This window comes from Ovis canadensis, chromosome 2 (genome assembly GCF_042477335.2).
Source record: "Ovis canadensis isolate MfBH-ARS-UI-01 breed Bighorn chromosome 2, ARS-UI_OviCan_v2, whole genome shotgun sequence".
Lineage (NCBI taxonomy): Eukaryota > Metazoa > Chordata > Mammalia > Artiodactyla > Bovidae > Ovis > Ovis canadensis.
The window spans coordinates 17,522,820-17,549,449 of NC_091246.1; the positions used below are offsets into that span (position 1 = coordinate 17,522,820).

General features: G+C 38.7%; 1 protein-coding gene across 3 annotated transcripts in view; it reads right to left on the reverse strand.

Moving 5' to 3' along the window:
• Nucleotides 1-26,630, reverse strand: part of FKTN (fukutin) — an 88,090-nt gene that overhangs the window by 26,753 nt on the left and 34,707 nt on the right. For 2 of the 3 annotated variants that reach the window (XR_011254217.1, XR_011254216.1), the window contains exon 10: nucleotides 8,038-8,135. Coding sequence is in view for 1 of the 3 variants with exons in the window: in XM_069575528.1 (XP_069431629.1) it covers nucleotides 6,745-6,932; nucleotides 8,038-8,135 (286 nt within the window). In the remaining 2 variants the exon portion in view is untranslated. Of the gene's footprint in view, nucleotides 1-1,659; nucleotides 6,933-8,037; nucleotides 8,136-26,630 lie in introns of those variants that run through there. The other variant, XM_069575528.1, reaches the window with a different exon arrangement.

The following is a 26,630-nucleotide window of genomic DNA, read 5'->3' on the forward strand; positions in this document are numbered from 1 at the left end:
TTATTTAGCGTGTCAGGCACATAGAGGGGGACCCCTGGCTGGGGTCCTACTCTGTAGTTTGGCATGTCAGGCACTTAAAGGGGCACCCTGGGTGAGGTCCTACTCTGTAGTTCAGTGCATCCGGAGTTTGATGGGCCAGCCTTTCTATTGTTCAGCTGCCAATGCTGGCGTGTTGGGGGAGAAAGGCTATGGTGATGGCTCCAGCCCCTATGCGTGACTGAGCACGGCCTTTAGCCTTGCTTCCACGGCCACCCGGCTTTCCTCCATAGGCATTTCCCACCACAATCTCTTCCCTCACATCCCCTCAATCCATCTCTCCAGTCAACAGCAGCCCTCACCCTGGGATTGCTCCACAATCCCTATACTCCAGCTCCCAGCCGCTGTGCCTTCCAGGGGATCTATGTCCCTTTCCAGGGTATATATGGCTGTGGCGAGGACTGTCTGATTCTCACTCCATTTAGGCTGCCACAGATCAGCTGTTTCACTCTCAGCCTTAAATGTTTCTCCTCTGACTCAGACAATTGCCCTGATGGGATTGGACCCCTGCTTCAGTTCCCCCATTCGCCAAGGTCAGGTCCAATCCTACTAACACTTCTGTTTTCCCCCCTACTTCCTTCGTCCTACCGAGTTTTGCACGGGTCTATATGTTCTTTACCGCTGGTCAGGTACTCCTGTCCACTCTCAGCTGGTGTTCTGCATGCACTTCTGTGTCTGAAGGTGTATTCCTGATGTTTCCATGGAGAGAGATGTACTCCATGTCCACCTACTCCTCTGCCATCTTGTTCTCCAGTTGAGCATATTTTTATGTCAGTCTCTAATTTCCTTTTTTCTGCTCCATTGATCTATGTGTCTATCCCTTTACCAATACCACTCTGCCTTAGTTTGCTAGGGCTGCCTAACAAAGTGTGACAGACCAGGTGGCTTAAAATAGAAATTGATTTTCTCACAGTTCTGGAGGCTTAGATCAAGGTGTTGGCAGGATTGGTTTCTTCTGAGGGCCTCTCTCCTTGGCTTGTAGATGGCCATCCTCTCCCTAAATCTTCACCTGATCTTCCCTCTGTGCTTGTCTGAATCCCAATCTTTTCTTATAAGGATACCATTCATATTGAATTAGGGTCCAACCATAAAACCTATCTCACCTTAATTTGAGAAGTACTGTACTGGTGGCAAGATTACTATTCTACTAGATTGCTTATGAATGTTAATGGCTATTATTTCTACTACAAGCTTTAAAAATAAACACAAAATATCTCAAGTGATTAGAAAAATTTTATTCATCATCCCAAACAGGATTATATATTACAAATTCTGATCAAAATAATATTAAAGGTGTTTTCAGTAGTACCACAAACTATCTGTACCTGAAGATAAAGTCAAATAGTAAACTAAATGGCAACCCATGCCAGTATTCTTGCCTGGAGAATCCCATGGACAGAAGAGCCTGGCAGGCTACAGTCCATGGGGTCACAAAGTGTTGGGCACGACTTAGCAACTAAACAAAGTATACACTGAAATTTACTCACATTTAAAATATCACTGTTTAGAAAAATTAACATTTTTCTGGTTATGATGTAAGACACACAAATAGCTACTTTGATTTTTATTTAACAAACACATGAACCATTCCCCATGCTCCGAATGAGTCATCATGAGTCTATAAAATCTTGTAATTTTTTTAATGGTACTTGAGACAGTTTACATTGTTTTATAGAACAAAATACAATACTTCTAATTCTCCTCATACTGCCTTTCAACTCTACGGTGAGAGCTGTGCATAAAAACATAGCAGCTTGGGTAGCTCATGGGTTGCAACATAATCTCCGCATTGGGTTGGGCTGGGGGATGGCAAGGAAGGCATTCTAAGATATAAGTTCTGAGAATAAAGAAACAGAGATTTCCCTCAAGAAAATTTATACTTGTCTCCTTTATAAGCACAGGTCCCATACAAAAAGTATTATCACTGAATTGCTCTGTCTGACTTATAAGCTATAATTAAGATTCCAGTCTGATGTGGAGCAGCTTAAAATAGCATCACACACCCTGTTGATTCTTGCCTAGTTGAAACAGAAACATAAATTTGAGGGAAGAAGGTGGAAATGATTATTATCAATTCCCCTTTAATAATACTAATATAGGTATCCATGGGCACAGAAAATTAAGTAAAGTAAGTATTCCAAATTCTCTCCCTCTCCAAATCGCTTATGCCTGATTTTGGCTGGGCAGAGATTTACTAATAAGGAGGTGAGGGTTTACTTCCAGGAAAAGCTATAATAGTGAGACAGAAGTTCAGGGCAGAGCAAGCACCAAATATAGGGCAGTACAGATAGTGACCTGCTTGGGACCTAGGAACTAGGTAGCATGTGGAGTAGCAGAAGGAGAGCCTAGAAGACAAGCGCTTGACCAGTAAAGTGAAAAGACCTGCTCAATTTAGAGAAGGGAGCACCACGGTACTATCTCTGAATTCATAAACCATACAATTCAATGCCTTGTTATAATGAAACATCCTTTTTTTCCTAAGCAAATTTAGTCATGCAATCTTCTGAGTAGGGACTGTGTCCTACCCCAGTGTCTCCCATCCCATTTGAAGAATAATTAGAAAAGGATTTGGAAGTAAGAAACAGAACATTTCTTGAGTATTTACCTAATTCTAGGTTGATACTAGGTACACTTCATTTAAACCTAACTTTAAAAAGTCAGAAATATCCATCATTTCACCAATTCACTCATATGGAAACTGAAGCTATGAGGTTCCCTACCATAAATCCCACATAATGAAGCTGGGACTCAAACGCCCGCATAATTTAAAACTTTGTGCCCTTTTATGCTAACATGCCACTTTCCGTTAAGTGACATGTCAGAGGTGACTACCCTCGGTTGCAGGTCAGGAAGCAACAGTTAGAAGTGAACATGGACCAACAGACTGGTCCCAAATAGGAAAAGGAGTACATCAAGGCTGTATATTGTCACCCTGCTTATTTAACTTATATGCAGAGTACATCATGAGAAACGCTAGGCTGGAGGAAGCACAAGCTGGAATCAAGATTGCCGGGAGAAATATCAATAACCTCAGATATGCAGATGACACCACCTTTATGGCAGAAAGTGAAGAAGAACTAAAGAGCCTCTTGATGAAAGTGAAAGAGGAGAGTGAAAAAGTTGGCTTAAAGCTCAACATTCAGAAAACGAAGATCATGGCATCTGGGTCCCATCACTTCATGGGAAATAGATGGGGAAACAGTGGAAACAGTGTCAGAATTTATTTTGGGGGGCTCCAGAATCACTGCAGATGGTGACTGCAGCCATGAAATTAAAAGACGCTTACTCCTTGGAAGGAAAGTTATAATCAACCTAGACAGCATATTAAAAAGCAGAGACATTACTTTGTCAACAAAGGTCCGTCTAGTCAAGGCTATGGTTTTCCCAGTGGTCATGTATGGATGTGAGAGTTGGACTGTGAAGAAAGCTGAGCACCGAAGAATTGATGCTTTTGAACTGTGGAGTTAGAGAAGACTCTCAAGAGTCCCTTGGACTGCAAGGAGATCCAACCAGTCCATTCTAAAGGAGATCAGTCCTGGGTGTTCATTGGAAGGACTGATGTTGAAGCTGAAACTCCAATACTTTGGCCACCTGATGCTGTCTCATTAGAAAAGACCCTGATGCTGGTAAAGACTGAGGGCAGGAGAAGGACATGACAGAGAATGAGGTAGTTGGATGGCATCACCGACTCAATGGACATGGGTTTGGGTGGACTCCGGGAGTTGGTGATGGACTCCGGGAGTTGGTGATGGACAGGGAGGCCTGGCATGCTACAGTTTATGGGGTCACAAAGAGTTGGACACGACTGAGCAACTGAATTGAACTGAGCCTGGGTCTTAGTGACAGAGGAAGAGGAGGAAGAAAGAGAAATAGCTGCTGGGACATTTCTTCAGAGAAATCCTCTTGACTGATCAAAAACTAGAATTTTTCCGAGGCTTTAAAGCTGTTACAAATTATGACTATGTGTTAGAAGATGGGAATGTGGCACTTTCTCTGACCAGGTTTTGAGGGAGAAATGTCCCCTGAGGATTTATAACATGGAGAACAAAAGAACTGTTCAGTTTCCAGAAGATGGAACTAGGGACTTACAGACATTGGCAGCCTTAGCCTTGTGACAGTGGGTGAGAGTTTACTGGAGTGTGCGAACTCACTTCAAGTGTGTTTCCTAGATACAGCTCTGGTCCCAATCTATAAACCCCTGCTTTCCTATGTAATTTCTTGCTGTCCTATGTGCCATTTGAAGTTTTATAGCCTAAAAGGCTAGAATCCATGGTTTAGGGTCACAAAGAAAAAAGAAATGAGCACAGTCTATTCTCAATTACTTGCATCCATAAGAGAGTATCAATAAAGAGTAAGAGAAAGGAGTCTGCAGAAATTGGCACTTCGTGGACTGTTGCTAATGGTTTCCTAGAGAAATGGAAGGTACAAGTAGAAATGGGATACATCTTGAGCCTAAGGGAATCAGATGCTCCTGGATATTAAGAATATCATGACCAAAGGCTAATGCCTCTAAACATGAACTATTTCACCGTTTGGAGATAAGGTATGTTTTAGATAAAGTTATGAAGACAGTGTAAGCATTCTGGACAAGAAAGAAACACTTCCCTTTATCACCTCAGGCTCTCAATCTGAGCAGAAAGATATTAAGTGGGGAATGGCAAAAACATCCTGTAAACTTCTCGGTCAAGCATGTTAAGCAGGCATAAAGATTCTGTGCTGTGGGACTTCCCTGGTGGTCCAGTGGTTAAGACTTGGTGCTTCCTGTGCAAGGGGTACAGATTTGATCCCTGGTTGGGGAACAAAGGTCCCACATGCTGAATGTAAGTGCTAGTCATTCATGTCTGACTCCTTGCGATCCCATGGACTGTAGCTTGCCAGGCTCCTCTGTCCATGGATTTCTCCAAGCAAAAATAGTGGAGTAGGGTAGCCATTCCCTTCTCCAGCGGATCTTCCTGACACAACCAAAAAAAATTTTTTAATTAAAAAAAAAAAAAAAGACGCTGTCCTGGGATCAGTGAAACAGGCATGTACTGGGAGTCACGGCACTCTTTGAGTTAAGAGACCCACCTGTTTCTTGCTCAGCTCATTCCTTTCTGTGCTTGTTTATTCAGCTATAAAATAAAAGGGTTAAAATGAATGTTGCAGTGAGGCTCCCTCTGGCTCTTAAAATTCAAGGGCAAGCTGATTTTCACATGAGTGCTAATGTGTTTGGGGGAATGGTGGCACACATTTTGCCATCTAGTGGTCATATTTCGGGGTTTGTCCCACTGCTCAGCTTCTCAGGATGGCTCCGTTTGGAGAATTGAGATTTTATTCCAGGATCCAGATGTCAGCAGTTGCAGCAGAGGCAAGAAGGACAAGAGCTCCCTGCTTAGAGAAGGAATGAATGGCCACCTGGTTGTCAAGTGAGAGACTGTCAATCTTGACTCTAAGCACCTCTCTGGGGACATCCATGGATGTATAACTTCTACCAAGTTAACATAAGAGGTTTTCTCCTGGGAAGGCAGGCAAACTGTACATGGAAATGGTCAGATTAGGAAAATTACTGCTGGAATATGCAGGTGAGGAAAGAAAAGTGATCTGATGAGGCGCTGATTAGCGGATCCAAGGTCTCTGGTCACTTAGCAGAGTGCAAGGTTAAGAAGCCAGAATGAAGTATAACTGAGTCTATCAGAGCAAGCCTGGCCTTCAGAGTGTAGGGAAGGGCTTTCATTCTGCAAACTTAGGGTAGGATCCAAGATCTGATGCCTGTGAAACCAGAAGACAGTCAAAAAAAAGGTATTTGAGCAGCCAGTTGTGTACAGGGGGATAGATATGGAACCTCTATCATAATGTGGACACAAGATAGTTTAGACTCTGAACCCTTCAGGGACAGATAAAAAGAAATAAGCTAAAAAGAGTGGGTAAGACCCTCCCACCCTGGTGAACAATGGGAAACCCAGTCTGAAATGGGTAGAAATGTTTAGTGTATGCACTTCTGGATGTTAAGTTTGTGCAAACGTTTCTCACTAAACAAGCTGGATTTTGCCCAGGAACACTAAAATTACCTGTTAAAATTTTTCGATCATGAAAAAGAAAAAGTTAAGGTTCAGCTATTTAGAATTTGGGTATAATTTCTATGGGCTGATTTTCTAGCAAAGAGAAAGTTGATTACAATGACCTGTCATTTGGGGACAAGTTTACTGGTAACCCTAAAAACTTAATTATGTTATTTATGAGTAGACCCAATGACAATGCACTGAAAGTTCATCCTAAGAGAGGAAGGTCATTGGTTATCATGTATCAAAAAAGTTGTTATTTTTTAATTTGGAGTGGTGTGGTCATAGGTTGTACATTTTCCCAACTTTGCTTTAGGAAAACTTTCAGCCCATTCTCTCTTCTGGTTTCCATCTATGATATTACTATTATTCTCTAGCTTTAGAGGAAAATCTGCCAGTTTGGTCCAGAAAGTAGTCCTAAGCAGCCTAGATAAAATGTAAGATGGCTTCCTATCCTGGACAAAGAAAAAATAGCATGCTTCCTGGGCCTGATATCCCTTTACCTGTCACTTAGAATACACAGTCAAAGTGACTCATGAAGAGATGCGGAGACACAGCCATCCCAGCCCACTCAGAGATGTATCTTCAAGGGAGAAAAGAAAGCAGGGGTTTCAGAGTGGGCAGTACTTGATAAAGTTGGGATGTTTCAGTTCTTGCTTCCCCCCAATATTCAATAGAGAGGACAACTGGGAATGGATGCAAACTTTATAAATACGATGGTCTCAGGTGGGGAACAGCTGCCAGGTTTGCCACTCATGTGCATTTCAGAGTCCTGATGAAGTATTGGAGAGGAGAGGGAACAGGCAGGTTTACATACCATGGAAACTGGTTCATAGGCCATAAGTGAAAGATATGGAACTGTAATTGATGAATAAATACAATGAGGAGTACATTTAGAAAAAGTAGAGGTATTTCTATTAATATTTTAGGGTTAACATTAAAATTGGGATAAGGATTATAAATTCATAAAATATTAAGTGACCATGAATCGCTCATATTTTACCTATTGATTGAGAATGAAATAAGGAAAATAAGTTTTATGAAATCACAGCCCTTTTGAAATCATGTCTGGTAGCATAGTCTCACTTGAATGATTTGTCAAATGAGTACTATCAGGTCAATGAAAATATTCTCACAATGGCTGGAAATTGAAGCATCACACACACATAAGTTTTCTTTTCACTTCAAATATGAAAATAGAAGGTGTATGGAAATTTACATATCTTTGACAAGACTAGAAATGAACTGTCATTTTCTTATATGATGCCCTGTGCTCTAAATCAATTCCACACCAGGTTGCTTGTAAAAGGAATCGCCTCACATCTTTTCTTGACATCACCTGAAATCTGACCACTTGATTATTAACTCAGCCTCCACAACCTTAAAAGTAGCCCTAACATACAGGCTTAAAGGAGTTAAAATTTTACTGGTATATACCCTTCCTTAATTGCACCTGGTAAGCCCACCTTCCGGTGCAAACATTATTTAACATTCTGAAAGCACTTATAGAACATATCATGTTCTATATAAGGAATATTCTTCAAAGGGTGAGGGGGTTTCCCTCAAAGGAACTGGGTTGCTTAACAAAGGGAGGGGGAAAAGAGGCAGGCATCTGTCTCACTCATGTCTGCCTCGCCACTGTAACCTAGTTCACCTGGCACATGGAGACTCTTATAAATGTCAGATGAGAGAATTGTATCAGATGGCTCAGGAGTTAGGACTCTCTGTATCTTCAAACGTCTCATATTTCTTTGGTTCCTACTTATGTTTGACATGTATCTTTTTAAACAGTCATCTCCCTTTTGCGCAGGAGGGGAACTCTACTAATACCATTTCGACCTACTGTCTCAGTACAATTGGATAACTTCATCCCACTCAGAAACAGGCCAGACTCCATTGGGCGACACATTTGGGGGAGAACGCTTCCAGTCCCATGTCTTTATAGGAATCTTCCAGGTCTTACCATAGTTGGCTTCGATGTATTCAATGGTTTCACAGGGCACACGAAACTTTGTGTCTACAAACTCAGTCCAGCACAGTGTAAACTTGGGAAACAGGTACCTGTGGCAAAACAGGCAATGTGGAAAGGAGTTAGGCTCCAACAGTGGAAGTTTAGCTAAGGAACCCACAGCTAGTGTACTCTGGGCCAAAGGACAGTCCTCTTCCACTAAACAGCTTTGGGGAACAGATACAGGGGACATTTTGTTGTTAATTGTCTAGCATCTCCTTCCTTTCTAATGTTAACTGTATCCCAATTTCACTCCCCTAGTCCCAGTCCCTACGGTCCAAAAGTGGCTGACTCCACTCCTAGGCTCCAGAGATGGGCAAAAAAGACTCAGACCTAACCAGTAAATTATAGTCATTAGGTCAGGGAAGAGAATTTACACAAATTAGGCAAATGGAAGTCATTCTTGGAATTTCTGTTGGAACTACCAGGGGAAGAAGTGTTCTTGTGCAGAGGTTTCTAAGCTGTGGGATGGAAGCTGAGAACTGCCGGTGGCCAGCTTTGTTGTTAGCAGGGAGAGCCTGTCTGAGACTGCAGTTAAAGCAAAAAGTTGCCAAAAGAAGGAGGCAAATGATAAGAGTCTGGAAAACCCTGGGGAAGTGTTTGGGTTTGGCCGTGACAATTCCTTGAGGTGAAGTTGCTCAGTCGTGTCCGACTCTTTGCGACCCCATAGATTGTAGCCTACCAGGCTCCTCCTTCCATGGGGTTTTTCCAGGCAAGAGTACTGGAGTGGGTTGCCATTTCCTTCTCCAGAGGATATTCTCAACCCAGGGATCGAACCTGGGTCTCCCACATTGTAGGCAGACGCTTTACCATCTGAGCCACCAGGGAAGCCCTAAATATATAAATATTCTTTTTAAATACATTTCTAGTATTTGAAATTCATATACATCGAGGGAGGTACATATAGCAAGTGAGAGAGGAAACAAAACCTTCCTAGTTAGCCAAAGAACCTAAATCAATCCTGGCAATATATGACATTTTCCAACAACAGCATCACAAATACTTGTGTCTTTGTGACAGGTCAAGTTAATTTCTCTGTCCTGGGTTTCACTGTGGTCCTAAATGGCTTTTGATAACACTAGAGAGCTAAAGAAGAAATTCCCAGGCTAAGTCAGAGTATTTCTTAAACTCTTTTTCTAACTTGCACAGTACTGAGAATTTCATACCACAATATGTGAACAAGGTAAGACCCAATATATATTGGCTTTTTAAGCAAAGCTTCACCCCACCCCCTCCTCAGATGCAGGAATAGAGATCCTATGCTTGGATGTTCTGTACTTCAACAATAATTCTCTGAAAAAAAAATAGTTATACAAACCACTTTCTTCCTGCTCTGCCTTTTATCACCTGCCCTTTTTAATTTCTATTCTCAGTCTCAAACTTTTTTCTTATTTTTAATAGGTTGCACATCATTAAATCTCTATCAAATTCAAACTGCTACTAAAAGAACCCAACTAAAGAACACTAAAATAAGCAGCATCCGTGTAAGGTGATGCTTCCTTCACAGCATGGACTTTTCAGGGAAAAAGACAGGCATGACTCTAAGATGCTCTCCCAGGCTTCTTCCTTGCTTCCATTCCTCACAAGAACCCACCCCCCACTCCCCTTTTTCCCCTTTCTTTCTTTCATCTCAAATGCAAAAGAATCTCTCTAAGCTAGCCCAAGGAATATGTTATAATGAATTTAACTCAACTCATAGCAGAATTATTTCAATTAGTAAGTTTTGTTACTAAAACACATTTCTTAAAGGTATTTTGGATCAGTAAAAAGCTCTATATTACAAAGGGAACTAGCAGGTTTGTTAGATTTAAGTTTATATAGTTTATATTATAGCCTGTGTTGTTGCTTTCTGAGAAATATTTCTGTGTTGTTGCTTTCTGGGAAATATTTCTTTCCTTCACAACATGGTAAGAACCTGTAGTAATAAGATTTGAAGTAGCAATACCAGAGATGAAAGAAATGTAAAATATCAGAGGATTAAATAAAAAAGAACAGAGAAAAAACAGATTCAAAGTGTAATCATATTATAGAAAAAGGGATCTAACGGGGATGTTCTTCAAGGAAAGGTCAATTCTCATATATTTTGCTTCTCAATATCATGTTTTACTACCAGATGAACTTAAAGCCACAGATGAAAATGACAGGCTGAGCAATTCTAAAGAAAGCAACAAGTCCTTTCTACCCAAACCAATAGGTGCTGGCAGTTAATAGACAATCCCAGCTGGCTTCTATGAAAAGAAGGCCACAGCAAATTTCAATGCTGAGGAAGAAATAGGATACAGCATAGTTCCACCATCTGCTGGTCCCAATTTTACTCTGCACACTCATATTCATGGAATTGCTTATTTTGCCATGAGATATAACCATCCATCATCAGCCTCTACCGTCCTCAATCAGATGCTGGTCAGCAAAATGTCCACCTGTCGCATCTTATCAAGTTGACACACTGAAGTTGAAATGAGACAGAAATCATGGTCTATCTAGTAAAATAGGCCAGGAAACTTCTCTCTCAAATTTTATCCTCTACAGTTTTAGAAAAGAGGTACAAGAATGAAAAGAATGAAAAAACATCCCATTTAGATCCCTGGCGTGCTCCAGTCCACGGGGTCACAAAGAGTCGGACATGACTGAGTGATTGAACCGAACTGAACTGAAAAGAATGAAAACCCAGGATGACAGGGTGGGTGAGAATACTAAAAATTTTATCAAAGCTTTCATAAAATAAAATGTTCAAACTTTCACTGAACAAAAACAAAACATTTAAAATATATAAAGAATCTTAAATTTACTCAAAGACAATTTAACTCAAATGTTTATTTTTGTTCCTAAATAGAAATATCCCTAAAACTGTGGTTTTCTTTTCACCAGATAATTTTTAAGCCTTTCAGCAAAAAGAAAACTCCAGCTTCCTAGGAAAAGAAGGAAGGTAAACAAACCATAAAATGTAAAAACTGACTGTAAAATGGGATTGTGGAGAGGAAGTTGTGGGGGTAAGGTGTTAAGTGACTCAGAACAGCACACTCTGTCCAGGTTACCAGTGAATAATAACTAAGACTATAATATAGTCAATGTTATTTTAGCTTTTAAAGCCCAGATTAAGTTCTCCTAAGCAGTTTTTACTTTAAAGCTCTGAGATAGGATCCAAAATGTGAACAGATTTAATTCAGACTAAGCAAGCCCCAATCAGAATCTAAGTGCAAGGGATCTTATCACACACACAAAAAATCCATTTTCTATTTCATACCACTGTTACTTCATTTTAGTTTTGCAAAAAACAGTAGTTAGTATTTAGTTGGAATAGATAATTTTTTCCCTCACAGACATCCTTAAAATCTGTAAAACTACTTATTGGTGGCTGGATAAACTAATTTCATCAATTGTACAAACTATAAACATAATGGCTAAGTGACAAACACTGTTTTTACTGTTGTTAGTTAGCTAGGCTAAGTGAGAATCTATTACAACCGAATCTGACCTTTGTAAACTTAAGTTTGCATTAAACTCGAGTTGGAATAGCAAAGCCATTTTTTAAAGAATTTCTTGCAAAACAACACTAGTGTATTCTCATTACCAATTCTGTCTCCACTTTTAACTCTTAATGTCTTTTTCTTGTGTAATTGCAGTGCCTAAGCCCTCTAGCATACTGCTTAATAAAAGCAGAGACAGCACACGTTCTTAGGTTTTATTTTTTTAAGAGAAGGGCTTCTATGTTCAGAAGCCCTTCTCTTAAAATCAGGAAAAAAAAAACCCTACAGCCTGTTATACAAAGTGAAGTAAGTCAGAAAGAAACAAATATTGTGTATTAACGCATATATGTAGAATCTAGAAAAATTGTACTGATGAACCTATTTGGAGGGAAGGAATGGAGACACAGATGTAGGGAACAGACCTGCAGACACAACGGGGGAAGGAGAGGGTGGGAGGAATGGAGGAAGTAGCCAAAGGCATATATACACTATCATGTAAAATAGATAGCTGGTGAGAAGTTGCTATGTAACTCAAGGAGCCCAGCCTGGCACTCACCGAGGGGGTGGGGTGATGGGAGCTGGAAGGCTCAAGAGGGAGGGGATATATGTATAATTACGGCTAATTCACATTGTTGTATGACAGAAACCAACACAGTACTGTAAAGCAATTTCCCTCCAATTAAAAACTAAATTTAATTAAAATTAATTAATGATTAAGAAAAGGACAAGCGCTTCTGAAGTTTTACCATTAAATATGATTGCTTACTTTAGGTCTTTGGTATATTCCCTTTACCAGGTTTAAAGAAATTTCAGATCCCTTTTACTCTAAGTTTACTAAAAGGTCTTTTGTTATTGTTAATTATGAAATATATCAAATGTCTTTAATGTCACCTATAGAAATAATCATGTACTTTTTAATTCCTTTAATCTTCAAGTGTTGAGAATGACACTAATATACACACACTACATAATTCTATTCTTTTGCATTTCATTTAGAATATTTTCCTCTGTGTTCACTAAGACAGTAATTTCCCTTGGAATTTTTTTCTGGTACTATTCAAGTTCAGTTTTGCTATTAGTCAAAATGAATGCATTAAAGTAAGTTTTTTTTTTCCCCCAAAATGAATTACTTAATATAGGGAATAATCTATACTATGAAGGCATTGTAAAAGTTTCCTATAGATTTTGTAAGTTTTTGGTAGGGAAAAAAGAAAAGGAGGATTTTTAATTAGCAATTCAATTTCATTAATGAGTATAAGTTATTTAGGTGTTGAGTTGATATTGCTATTATTTCCAGAAAGTTTTATCATTTTCCACATTATACCTAATTATCACACTTGAGACTTATCTTCAGTTCAGTTCAGTCCCTCAGTCGTGTCCAACTCCACAACCCCATGAAATGCAGCATGCCAGGCCTCCCTGTCCATCACTATCTCCCGGAGTTCACTCAAGCTCACATCCATCGAGTCCGTGATGCCATCCAGCCATCTCATCCTCTGTCGTCCCCTTCTCCTCCTGCCCCCAATCCCTCCCAGCATCAGGGTCTTTTCCAATGAGTCAACTCTTCACATGAGGTGGCCAAAGTACTGGAGTTTCAGCTTTAGCATCATTCCTTCCAAAGAACACCCAGGGCTGATCTTCTTTAGAATGGACTGGTTGGATCTCCTTGCAGTCCAAGGGACTCTCAAGAGTCTTCTGCAACACCACACTTCAAAAGCATCAATTCTTCAGCGCTCAGCTTTCTTCACAGTCCAACTCTCACATCCATACATGACCACTGGAAAAACCATAGCCTTGACTAGATGGACCTTTATTGGCAAAGTAATGCCTCTGCTTTTGAATATGCTATCTAGGTTGATCATAACTTTTCTTCCAAGGAGTAAGCGTCTTTTAATTTCATGGCTGCAGTCACCATCTGCAGTGATTTTGGAGCCCCCAAAAATAGTCTGACACTGTTTCTACTGTTTCTCCATCTATTTCCCATGAAGTGATGGGACCAGATGCCATGATCTTCGTTTTCTGAACGTTGAGCTTTAAGCCAACTTTTTCACTCTCCTCTTTCACTTTCATCAAGAGGCTTTTAGTTCCTCTTCACTTTCTGCCATAAGGGTGGTGTCATCTGCATATCTGAGGTTATTGATATTTCTCCCGGCAATCTTGATTCCAGCTTATGCTTCCTCCAGCCTAGCGTTTCTCATGATGTACTCTGCATAGAAGTTAAATAAGCAGGGTGACAATATACAGCCTTAATGTACTACTTTTTCTTATTTGGAACCAGTCTGTTGTTCCATGTCCAGTTCTAACTGTTGCTTCCTGACCTGCATATAGGTTTCTCAAGAGGCAGGTCAGCTGGTCTCGTAGTCCCATCTCTTTCAGAATTTTCCAGTTTATTGTGATCCACACAAAGGCTTTGGCATAGTCAATAAAGCAGAAATAGATGTTTTCCTGAAACTCTCTTGCTTTTTCCATGATCCAGAGTATGTTGGTAATTTGATCTCTGGTTCCTCTGCCTTTTCTAAAACCAGCTTGAACATCTGGAAGTGCATGGTCCACGTACTGCTGAAGCCTGGCTTGGAGAATTTTGAGCATTACTTTACTAGCATGTGAGATGAGTGCAATTGTGTGGTAGTTTGAGCATTCTTTGGCATTGCCTTTCTTTGGGATTGAAATGAAAAGTGACCTTTTCCAGTCCTGTGGTCACTGCTGAGTTTTCTGGCATATTGCTGGCATATTGAGTGCAGCACTTTCACAGCATCATCTTTCAGCATTTGAAATAGCTCAACTGGAATTCCATCACCTCCACTAGCTTTGTTCGTAGTGATGCTTTCTAAGGCCCACTTGACTTCCCATACCAGGATGTCTGGCTCTAGGTGAGTGATCATACCACCGTGATTATCTTGGTCATGAAGATCTTTTTTGTACAGTTCTTCTGTGTATTCTTGCCACCTCTTCTTAATATCTTCTGCTTCTGTTAGGTCCATACTACTTCTGTCCTTTATCAAGCCTATCTTTGCATGAAATGTTCCCTTGGTGTCTCTAATTTTCTTGAAGAGATCTCTAGTCTTTCCCATTCTGTTGTTTTCCTCTATTTCTTTGCATTGATCGCTGAAGAAGGCTTTCTTATCTCTCCTTGCTATTCTCTGGAACTCTGCATTCAGATGCTTATATCTTTCCTTTTCTCCTTTGCTTTTCACTTCTCTTCTTTTCACAGCTATTTGTAAGGCCTCCCCAGACAGGCATTTTGCATTTTTGCATATCTTTTCCATGGGGATGGTCTTGATCCCTGTCTTCTGTACAATGTCACCAACCTCCATCCATAGTTCATCAGGCTCTCCATCTATCAGATATAGTCCCTTAAAACTATTTCTCACTTCCACTGTATAATCATAAGGGAGTTGATTTAGGTCATACCTGAATGGTCTAGTGTTTTTCCCTAGTTTCTTCAATTTAAGTCTGAATTTGGCAACAAGGAGCTCATGATCTGAGCCACAGTCAGCTCCCGGTCTTGTTTTTGCCGACTGTATAGAGCTTCTCCATCTTTGGCTGCAAAGAATATAATCAATCTGATTTTGGTGTTGACCATCTGGTGATATCCATGTGTAGAGTCTTCTCTTGTGTTGTTGGAAGAGGGTGTTTGCTATGTCCAGTGTGTTTTCTTGGCAAAACTCTCTTAGCCTTTGCCCTGCTTCATTCCGTATTCCAAGGGCAAATTTACTCCAGGTGTTTCTTGACTTCCTACTTTTGCATTCCAGTCCCCTATAATGAAAAGGACATCTTTTTTGGGTGTTAGTTCTAAAAGGTCTTGTAGGTGTTCACAGAACCTACAGCTTCTTCCGTGTTACTGGTTGGGGCATAGACTTGTATTACTACCGCTCCTTGGTGAGACTTGTCTTAGTAGTCCACAGATTTTCTTTTCAGTCAGTGTAACAAAGCCGAGAGCATAAACTCTAAAGCCAGACATCCAGGGTTTGAGTATTGAATATTGTCATTAATTTTAACATTTATAATTTAAGAATTAGCATTTTGATTTGTTGGTCTTTGATACTGTTTTTTTATTTCATTAATTTCTTCTCTAGGTTTCCTTTCTTCACTTTCCTTGGGCTGACACTCCTGTTCTTTTAATTTCTTCAGTTGGTAACTTTATTTTTTAAAATCTATTCTTTCATACTTACTGTTTTCAATGCTACAAGGTTACCTCTATCCTTTTAACTGAATTCTACAAGTTTTGATATGTAGTACATTTATCAACTTGTGTAAATGCTCCATTTATAGTGGATAAGAAAGTGTATTCACCATTTGCTGGATGAAGACTTTTATATATCAATACATCAAATAGGTCAAGCTTGTTGATTCTGTCCATATCTTCAATATTTTGGGGATTCCCTGGTGGCTCAGATGGTAAAGAATCTGCCTGCAATATAGGAGACCTGGGTTCAATCCCTGGGTTGGAAAGATCCCCTGGAGAAAGGAACAGCTACCCACTCCATTATTCTGGCCTGGAGAATTCTATGGACAGAGCAGCTTGGCATGCTATACTCCATGTGTCACAAAGAGTCAGACACAACTTTCACTTCACTTCAATATCTTTACTGACATTTTCTTTGCTTGAATGAGCAGTTTTTAAAATAAAATTATTGCCAAAATCTCCCACCAGAATTGTGGACATGTCAAATATTCATCATAATTTCATCAGTTTTCAATTTATATATTTCAAAGGTATATTGCTACAGTCATTACAGTTACAGTCATAAATATTATTTCTTCTTGGTGGACTATTCCTTTGTAAAATTATATAGTGGGCCTTTTAATCCTTTAACATCCTTTAACATTCCCTTCAATAAAATTCTACTTTGTCTGATACTAAAATTACAGTACAATTTTCCTTAGTTAATAATACCTGGGTATATCTTTTCCATCCCCATAATTTTCAAGCTTCCTGTGTGGTTTTGCTTTAATTTTGCTTTTTCCAAGCATGTTATAGCTAAATGGTGTTTTATTTGATGATCTTTATCTTTTTATAGGTTAGCTTAATCTGTGAATATTTACTGTAATAAATTACGTAGTTGGACATATTTTGAACTCTATAGACTGTCTGATTTCCTGTCCTGGATTCACCAATTATTAGTTGTGTGACCTTGGCCAATCTCTTTGTGCTTTACTCTCATTTATAAAATGAGGGTACTAGCAGTACCTCAGAGAGATATTAGCATAGAATGAATATATAAATGTAAAGTGCACAGAATAGTATGCAACACACATGTAACAATGCTGACTATTTTATGCTTATTTTTACATGTTTTCAGTTTACTATACTTTTTCTTTGTCCCACCTTTCCTACTTTCATTTGGATTGGTAAAGGTTTATAAATTATCTTTTGTTCTGCTTGTCTGGAAGTTTCAAATAATACTTCTATCCAGTAGGAATTAATGTCTGTAATATTTACTGTTTATTTTTCAGCAAATGTAACACTATAAAATTTTCTAATAAAGACTAAATGTATGCAGAATCTTTATACTCTTCCTTTACATGGGACTTAGTATACTTATTCCTTGAAAACATAACAAATCTCCTTCTCAACTTATTTTTAACATACTGTCTTCTTTTTGTAAACTAGACAAGAGCTAACAGATTTACTGAGATGTTTGATCTATTTCTGTGGCCACCATTATTCCATATATATCAACTCTTCCTTCTGGGTTCTTAAATAGAGTTTTAATGTACATCGGTAAAAAATAAACTTTCTTAGTCTTTGTACATATCCAAATGCGTTTATCTTGACCTCCCTCTTGAGTACTAGTTTTAAGTGTACATAACATTCTTACTTGAGAGTTATTTCTCCTCAACTTTTGGAAGATGTTACTCCATTATCTTCTGTGCTCTATTGTTGCTGAGGTATATCTGCTTTTCTTCTATGAGCAATCTATTGTCTCTGGTAACCTGTAAATTTTTTTGATTTGGGTATTATTGTTTCTTTAAGAAGCATCCAGATGTAGATTATTTATCCTGCTTCAGTTCAGTTCAGTTCAGTCACTCAGTCGTGTCTGACTCTTTGCCACCCCATGAACTGCAGCACGCCAGGCCTCCCTGTCCATCACCAACTCCCAGAGTCCACCCAAACCCACGTCCATCAAATCGGTGATGCCATCCAACCATCTCATCCTCTGTCGTCCCCTTCTCCTCCTGCCCTCAATCTTTCCAGCATCATGGTCTTTTCCAATGAGTCAGCTCTTCGCATCAGGTGGTCAAAGTATTGGAGTTTCAGCTTTATCATCAGTCCTTCCAAAGAACACCCAGGACTGATCTCCTTTAGGATGGATTGGTTGGATCTCCATGCAGTCCAAGGTGGTCATGTATGGATGTGAGAGCTGGACTATAAAGAAAGCTGAGCACAGAATTGATGCTTTTCAACTGTCGTAATGGAGAAGACTCTTGAGAGTCCCTTGGACGGCAAGGAAATCCAACCAGGAGATCAGCCCTGGGTGTTCATTGGAAGGACTGATGTTGAAGCTGAAATTCCAATACTTTGGCCACCTGATGCGAAGAGCTGACTCATTTGAAAAGACCCTGATGCTGAGAAAGATTGAGGGCAGGAGGAGAAGGGCACGACAGAGGATGAGATGGTTGGATGGCGTCACCGACTCGATTGACATGGCTTTGGGTATACTCTGGGAGTTGGTGAGGGACAGGGAGGCCTGGCGTGCTGCGGTTCATGGAAACGCAAAGAGTCGGATACGACTGACCGACTGAACTGAACTGACTAGATGGACCTCTGTTGGCAAAGTAATGTCTCCGTTTTTTAATGTGCTGTCTAGGTTGGTCGTAACTTTCCTTCCAAGGACTAAGTGTCTTTTAATTTCACGGCTGCAGTCACCATCTGCAGTGATTTTAGAGCCCAGAAAAATAAAGTCAGCCACTGTTTCCACTGTTTCCCCATCTGTTTCCCATGCAGTGATGGGACCGGATGCCATGATCTTTGTTTTCTGAATGTTGAGCTTTAAGCCAACTTTCCCCACTCTCCTCTTTCACTTTCATTAAGTGGTTTTTAGTTCCTCTTCACTTTCTTCCATAAGGGTGGTGTCATCTGCATACCTGAGGTTATTGATATTTCTCTCGGCAATCTTGATTCCAGCTTGTGCTTCCTCCAGCCCAGCGTTTCTCATGACGTACTCTGCATATACGTTAAATAAGCAGGATGACAACAGACAGCCTTAACGTACTCCTTTTTCTATTTTGAACCAGTTTGTTGTTCCATGTCCAGTTATAACTATTTGATCCTGACCTGCATACAGATTTCTCAAGAGGCAGGCCAGGTGGTCTGGTAGTCCCTTCTCTTTCAGAATTTTCCAGTTTATTGTGATCCACACAGTCAAAGGATTTGGCATAGTCAATAAAACAGAAATAGGTATTTTTCTGAAACTCTATTGCTTTTCCATGATCCAGCAGATATGGCAATTTGATCTCTGGTTCCTCTGCCTTTTCTAAAACCAGCTTGAACATCTGGAAGTGCATGGTTCACGTACTGCTGAAGCCTGGCTTGGAGAATTTTGAGCATTACTTTACTAGCATGTGAGATGAGTGCAATTGTGTGGTAGTTTGAGCATTCTTTGGCATTGCCTTTCTTTGGGATTGAAATGAAAAGTGACCTTTTCCAGTTCCGTGGCCACTGCTGAGTTTTCCAAATTTGCTGGCATATTGAGTGCAGCACTTTCACAGCATCATCTTTCAGCATGTGAAATAGCTCCACTGGAATTCCATCACCTCCACTAGTTTTGTTCGCAGTGATGCTTCCTAAGGCCCTCTTAACTTCACATTCCAGGATGTCTGGTTCTAGGTGAGTGATCACACCATTGTGATTATCTGGGTTGTGAGGATCTTTTTTGCACAGTTCCTCCGTGTATTCTTGCCACCTTTTCTTAATATCTTCTGCTTCTGTTAGGTCCATTTCTGTCCTTTATTGAGCCCGTCTTATCTCTAATTTTCTGGAAGAGATCTCTAGTCTTTCCCGTTCTATTATTTTCCTCTATTTCTTTGCACTCAAAAATGAGGAAGGCTTTCTTTTCTCTCCTTCCTTTTCTATGGAACTCTGAATTCAAATGGGTATATCTTTCCTTTTCTCCTTTGCTTTTCTCTTCCCTTCTTTTCACAGCTATTTGTAAACCCTCCTCAGACAGCCATTTTGCTTCTTTGCATTTCTTTTTCTTGGGGATGGTCTTGCTCCCTGTCTCCTGCACAATGTCACAGACCTCCGTCCATAGTTCATCAGGTACTCTGTCGTTCAGATCTACTCCCTCAAATCTATTTGTCACTTCCACTCTATAATCATAAGGGATATGATTTAGGTCATACCTGAATGGTGTAGTGGTTTTCCCCACTTCCTTCAATTTATCCTCCTCATCTGTCTTTAATATAGAGATTCTTTTTAAATACTGCTTTTTCATTATTTACTCCATTCTATTTTAGCTCAGTATGTGTTTTAGATATATCCATCAGTAATATTTAGAGCAAAGGGAATATGACAAAGTGAGAATTACTCTGCCACATTAATCATGTCATTAGCATCGATTCTGCCCATAGTTTTCTAAACATTTCTAAGAATCAACTGTTGAAAACCAAAGTTACAGCATGCTGACTAGTATTTTTTGAACCATCTCTCTTCCACTAAACTCCTCACAATCCCGCCACAGTTAATACCGAAGCAAAAGATGTAATAGAGATATGGTTAACAAACTTTTCATAGACTGTTCTAGAATTTAGTCTTTCTGAGGTTTTTATTGATTCCATACACCAATCCTGTCCCAAACTTCTAACATATAATGAATATATATATAGCATATATATATTTATAAGATAAAATTCTACCCATTGAACCTTGTGTATTCCACTGACTTCCACTGTGAATTGAGTGATCCCATCTATTCTATTGGCAAACTCTCCTATGCAATCTCCACAGGACAGAACTAAACTAGAGAACTAGAAGAAATTTATATCACCAATGAGTAGACAAATTAAAGCTTGTATCATTTAACAGCTGAATGCACATGCCTAACAACCATATCAAAAACTATTCATTTAAAGCATGCACAAAACTTTTCTTTAAGGTCACAGGACAAAGCCTCTGGACATTTTTATTTCTACTGCATAACTTTCAAAAACTATATCTTTAGCTCATTAACAAGTAATTAGACTCCAGCTGTGCTTGCTTTGTCTCAGACAATTTGTATACTATTCCTTTTCGATATAACAGATAATGAAAAAAGGAGATTAAGTTATGATTTCAAATTTCATACTAAACATATAAACGGCTTCTTTTATTTTGATCTCAGCTTATCCAATTTGTCCAAGCTGATGCAAAAGGCTCCAAGTTTATCATTGCAATTAGGTCTGCCTTGATCAAATTCATGATTTCTGGTCCCAGATATCCTCTTGTTTCAACCTGTGATCTTGGGCGCTTTTCTCTTAGCATAAATTTTCTAAGTCATAGATTTTTTTGTTTTTCAATGTTTTAAATCAGTTTTTCAAGGTGCAATTTACACATAATGAAAAGCACCCATTTCAGATTTTGACAGATATATACACCTGGGTTACCACTAAAATAATCAAGATATAAAACATTTCTACCACCCTGGTTCCCTAAAGCGCTCTGCTTCTGTGGCAGGCATATGGTCAATCCACCCTGGCCCCTGGTGATCAATGACCTTTTTATATTCTTGACTGCTTTTGCCTGCTTTTTGCCTGCTTTACAATCTCAAATAAATGCCGGTACATAGTACATATTCTGCCTATCTGACTTCTTCCACTTAACACAAGGTTTTGGAGATTCATCCATGTTACTGCATGTATCAGTAGCTGGTTCCTCTCTGTTGCTAAGCAGAATTCCATTGTTTGAACATACCATAACTTGTCTATTTGGTCACCAAAAGATGGGCATTTGGGTTGTTTTCATTTTTTGGCTACCATGAATAAAACTGCTATGAACTCTTTAAAATTTTAATGAAAATTTGTTTTCATTTCTATCAGAATACTACCTTATAGAGTCTCTGATATATTCAAACAACAAAATATGTCTTAAAAACAAAATTTATTTCACACAAGTAAAAAGCTGACTATTCATTATGAGGTAGTCGTCTCTTAAAAAAAAAACAAATGAAGAACTGCCCCTTCTATATAGCGTATAAGAAATACGATTACCGTATAATATGCATTCAGTGTCCCCGCCCTTGATGGTTTGGAGATTAATTAAGGAGGCCTAAATATAGCTAAATGTTGTAAAATATGAAGGTATAAACAGAGTTGGAAATATGACATCATTTTTAGTAAAGCTAATGTTTTAAATGCATTCATTTAAAGAATTATTCAAATCTGTCTTTTTAGCTTCACAGCTGTAAGTACTCAAAACAGAATGTGTTTTTTGAGAGCTAAAACTATGGAAGCATAGTTATCAATCTATGGAGCTGAGAGAGCCTATGAGTGGGGAGTCAACAATCAATACCACTTTTACTTCTTTTGAAGCTGTGACTGAAAATAACAGGGAACAACTTCATGGCTTTGATTCTCCAAAGGTGCTAGGTTGGATTAAGTCATCAATCCAGGGTCACCCTTACATCTTAAGGCAACACTACAGACTGTGTTTAAGAGGACTTGATATTAGTTTCCAGTAATGCTCAGGTCTCACTCAGCTTGATAGATTTATCAGGATTGATTTTACCTATAACTCAGAAAGGACAGATAAATCAGCAAAAGTACCCAAATACACCATAAGAGAGGTAAACAGAAAATGGAAATTCAAAGGAAGAGGAGATTTATTTCCATTTAGAGGAACTGAGGAGCAACTTCTAAATGGAGGCAACTCAATACCCTTGCATAGCAGAATTGGGACATGGAATGATGTCAAATAACCTGGTACTACTAGTGATATACTTAAAATCTTGGACCAAAATCAAGTTTCAAAAGGTTGAGGTCTAAATGCAATGTGGGATCTTGGATTAGATCCCAGAGCAGAAAAAGGACATTAGCAGAAAAACTGGTGAAGAACAGATAACATTTAGTTAACTGTAATGCACCAAGACTGGTTTCATAGTTTTGACAAAAGTACCATGGTAACAATATGTTAGCGTTAAGGTAAACTGGGTAACTGTATCCAGAAACTCATTATATTATCTTTTCTGTGAATCTAAAATTATCACAAAATTAGCTGTCTATTTTTTAAAAAATAAGGGAAAAAAGGCAGGGAGAATAAAGAATGCTGACAAGGACTGAGGAGGCCTGTAGATCTGCAAAGTGCCTTAAAAGAGTCAAAGGATAAAACAAAATACTGAGGGTAAAATCTTGTATGTTTACTGTTACCAGAAGATTGCCCAATTACCCCTCTAGTTCTCAAACAGCACAATCAAACGATAATAATAATTCCACTTCTGGGAATCTACTCACAGAAACAATCCCTAGTAAAATTTTCACTTAATGTACAAAGATGCTCACGGAATTTTTTAGTAATAAAAAATGGAAACAATCTGAATATAAAAATAGTTCAATAAACCTATTATTAGACCCTTCTCCATATTCCTCCCAAGTCTATCTAACAAACTTCTCTATACTTTATGCCACATTTCCTTGTCATTAATTCTAGATAGAGTTGATCTGTATCTCAACTATACATGACACCTATTTAAATCATGTTCTGCCAATAGAGTACTTTAATATCTGTTTCACGGTCTAGACTATGAGATTCTTGAGAGCAGAAACTAAGTTATATTTACATCAGAATCCTTGGCACACAGCAGTTAGCAAATAAATTCTTCAGAAATAAAATGTTAAATTATATAGGAGTCACACTTGGATAAGCCTTGTCCCACAGAGGACAAATCCAATTTTTTTGAAGATCTATACAGTAAGCAGAAGCTGCATATAACAGAAGGTCTAAGGAACCCACAACTAGCCTGGGGCAGTAAATTTTCTATCAGTGGATACAGAGGTAGCTGTAATATTCTGACAATGTCAATAAACAGAAGGGCTCTTTTCACGGAGGGAGTATTAACAATATGACTGAGATTGTGGTGACAGTGTATTGTATGCGGGTTGGAATACAGGCTCTAAAGTGATATGGCCCAAGTCTGAGTCTTAGCTCTGCCTTAATTTCCTCATCCATAAAGTGAGGCTGACAGTAAACCTCCCTTATAAATTTGTGGTGAGGGTTAAATGAGATGATGCATATAAAAGCTTGGCATAGTGCCTAGAACACAGTAAATATTCAACAGAAGTTAAATTTTGTTATTACCATTATTATTACCTCTTAAACTTCTGGCCTTCACTTACATTAGTTGATTCAGATGTGAAGGAAAGAAATAATCCAGAGGAATCTGGGCATCTATAAGAACTGTAAAGCTGTGGAATGAAACTTTCACAGCTGGAGGCAAGGTTAATATATTTATTCATCACCTTTTATCACTGGTGATTGGAACTTGGAGAAGAAAAATAAATATTAAAAATCTAGACAATATTTAAGAAGAGAATTTAGATTTTAGGTGAAAGTACAGGCTTAGACTAAGAACTAAAGATGGAAGAATTATGAGACCTGGGAAAAAAATGCTTACCCAGAGTAACTAACACAAGTTAACACTGGTTAAAAGTCCTATGCTTTTACCAGTGCAACATGAGTAGTAATAGTAAAAGAGTAATAATATGGTAATTACAGTTGCAGCTGTGGCTAATACTTTTACAGTACTTATATGCCACGTACTGTTCTAAATGCATTACTACACGTATTAACTCATTTCACCTATTAACTCTTAGACTGAAGCATGTGGGCTTAAGAATCCAACAGGTCTTAAGTTAAATCTTGGCCCTATCACTAATGGCCAGAGAACCTTCAGCAAGTTACTTCACTTCTGAGCTTTAGATTTCCTCATATCTAACTGGGAGTGAGAATATCTAACCCACAGGGAGCATGTGAGGATGATCTGAGAGTAAATCATAAAACACCTATCATTGTGCCTGATATATAGGTAGATACCCTGGTAGCTATAACTTTATCATTTGCTATCAATATTCTAATCATAATTCAATCTTATGACCAAAACATCATTCTGAAGGCATGCAGAGCAAAGTTTTAAAAGAGGGAACCTTTTGCTTCCTTCCTGAGTTCCTCTTCAACTTCATACAAAACTGTGAAAGTGAAAGTGTTAATTGCTCAGTCACATCTGACTCTTTGCAACCCCATGGATTGTAGCCCGCCAGGCTCCCCTGTCCATGGTATTCTCTAGGCAAGAATATTGGAGTGGGTAGCCATTCTCTTCTTCAGGGGATCTTCCCAACCCAGGTCTCCTGTATTGCAGGCAGATTCTTAACCCTCTGAACCATTAAAAAACGGTAAGTATTCTATTATCATTAAGTTTTTTCTCAGAATAAACTACACATGAATAAAAAGTAGATTATAAAAAGACCCTTAGACTAGCTTTAAAGATTTTTCCCTCTAGGAATAGTAGTGGTGATAATTCTACAGTTTCTTACAGTAAATAGTGCTGAAAAGAATGAAAATGGCATATGGCTGGGGGAATCTTCCAAAGAAACTACTCTTCACAACCATCCCCTGTTCTTTTCTCTGCCTTTTAAGGTCACAGTAACATGATAGAAAATCTGGGACTCAAACCATCTGTCCAGGCAGTTCTATCACTGTTCATTTCTCTCATTAAATAATCAGAACACTTCACACTTCCCAAACACTGCTACCATAAAGAGCAGTTAAAGCAGAATGAAAGAAGCTTTTTCTAGCCAGAGATGTAGTGGTTAGAAATGCACAGTTCTTTTGAGGTTTGACATGGGATCATGCCAGTGGGAACAAAGAAATCCAAGCTTTAGAAGAAAAATTAAGAATAACAGGATTATAATACAAGCTCCAGAAACAAAAGGTGACATTCTCATGAGGTCTCTAAGAACAGATGTGGCAGTTTAATATTGAGATAATTATACAGGTTTCTGATTTATAAATTTCTTATAAGACTAAGAAGAGGAATAGTTTTCTTTACTACTACTGAGAGTATTAATAATAGCAACTAATAACTTCTTAGCACTCAAGATATGTTTAATTCTCTTCAAAACCCTTTTTGTGGATTAACTCAGCTCTTAAAACCATTCTATGTAGCAATTTCTATTATTATTCTCATTTGACATTTGAGGAAATTTAGGACCAGGGAGGTTAAATAACTAGCTGGTAAAATGGAGAGCTGGGATTTAAAAGCAGACTGGCTCCATGCCTTTAATTTCTATGCTATACTATCTCACAGTTGTTTGTTTTTTTTTTTAAGTCTGGAAATTATACATTAAGTTTGGCATCTGTATTATATTTTAATAAACAAACTAGCTAAATGTCAAAAAAACACCTCCAATATTTTAATAAACTAGCTAAATGTCAAAAAAACACCTCCATATTCACCTAGCCACAGTGAGAGTGTCAACTACATATTTATTAACTTACTAAGTATTTCTGTCTTATAATCAGAACTTACTTAGCATGAAGGCATTTGTTGTCATAAAGCAAAATAATATTTTATAATATATGAGCTCTAGGAACACACTCCAGGATCATGTCAATTTGGGGATACTTTATGACTTCGAGAAAAAAGGTTTGGATTATTCTCAAATCTCCAGAACAAGGTTAATATTACATGGAGACTCCTTGCCTTTAAATAAAGATTCAAATAAAGTATGTAATGTCTATGTATCCAGGAGAAACCAGTCTGAGTTTGGAATTATTCTTCTGTGCTACAGAACATTCTCCAATGTGCCCAATGGCTCAAGTTTATTCTGTGATAGAAGCCCTAATCTCAGCTAGTTGGTGAGGTAAATCTATGCTCCTGGTCATAAGAACCAGTAAGAATGACATAAGAACCATAAAAATGACAACAATGACAGCAGTCACACTAGCAATCATAATATTAATAACATTAAATAATTATAACAAAGGTAACCACCACTTACTGATAATAAGGGCTAAGTATCACACTAAGTGCTTCATACTGCCAGGTGTATTAGGGAGGCAGTAGGGGGTAGTGATCAAAAGTATGAACTCCAGAGACAGGCTGCTGCCTG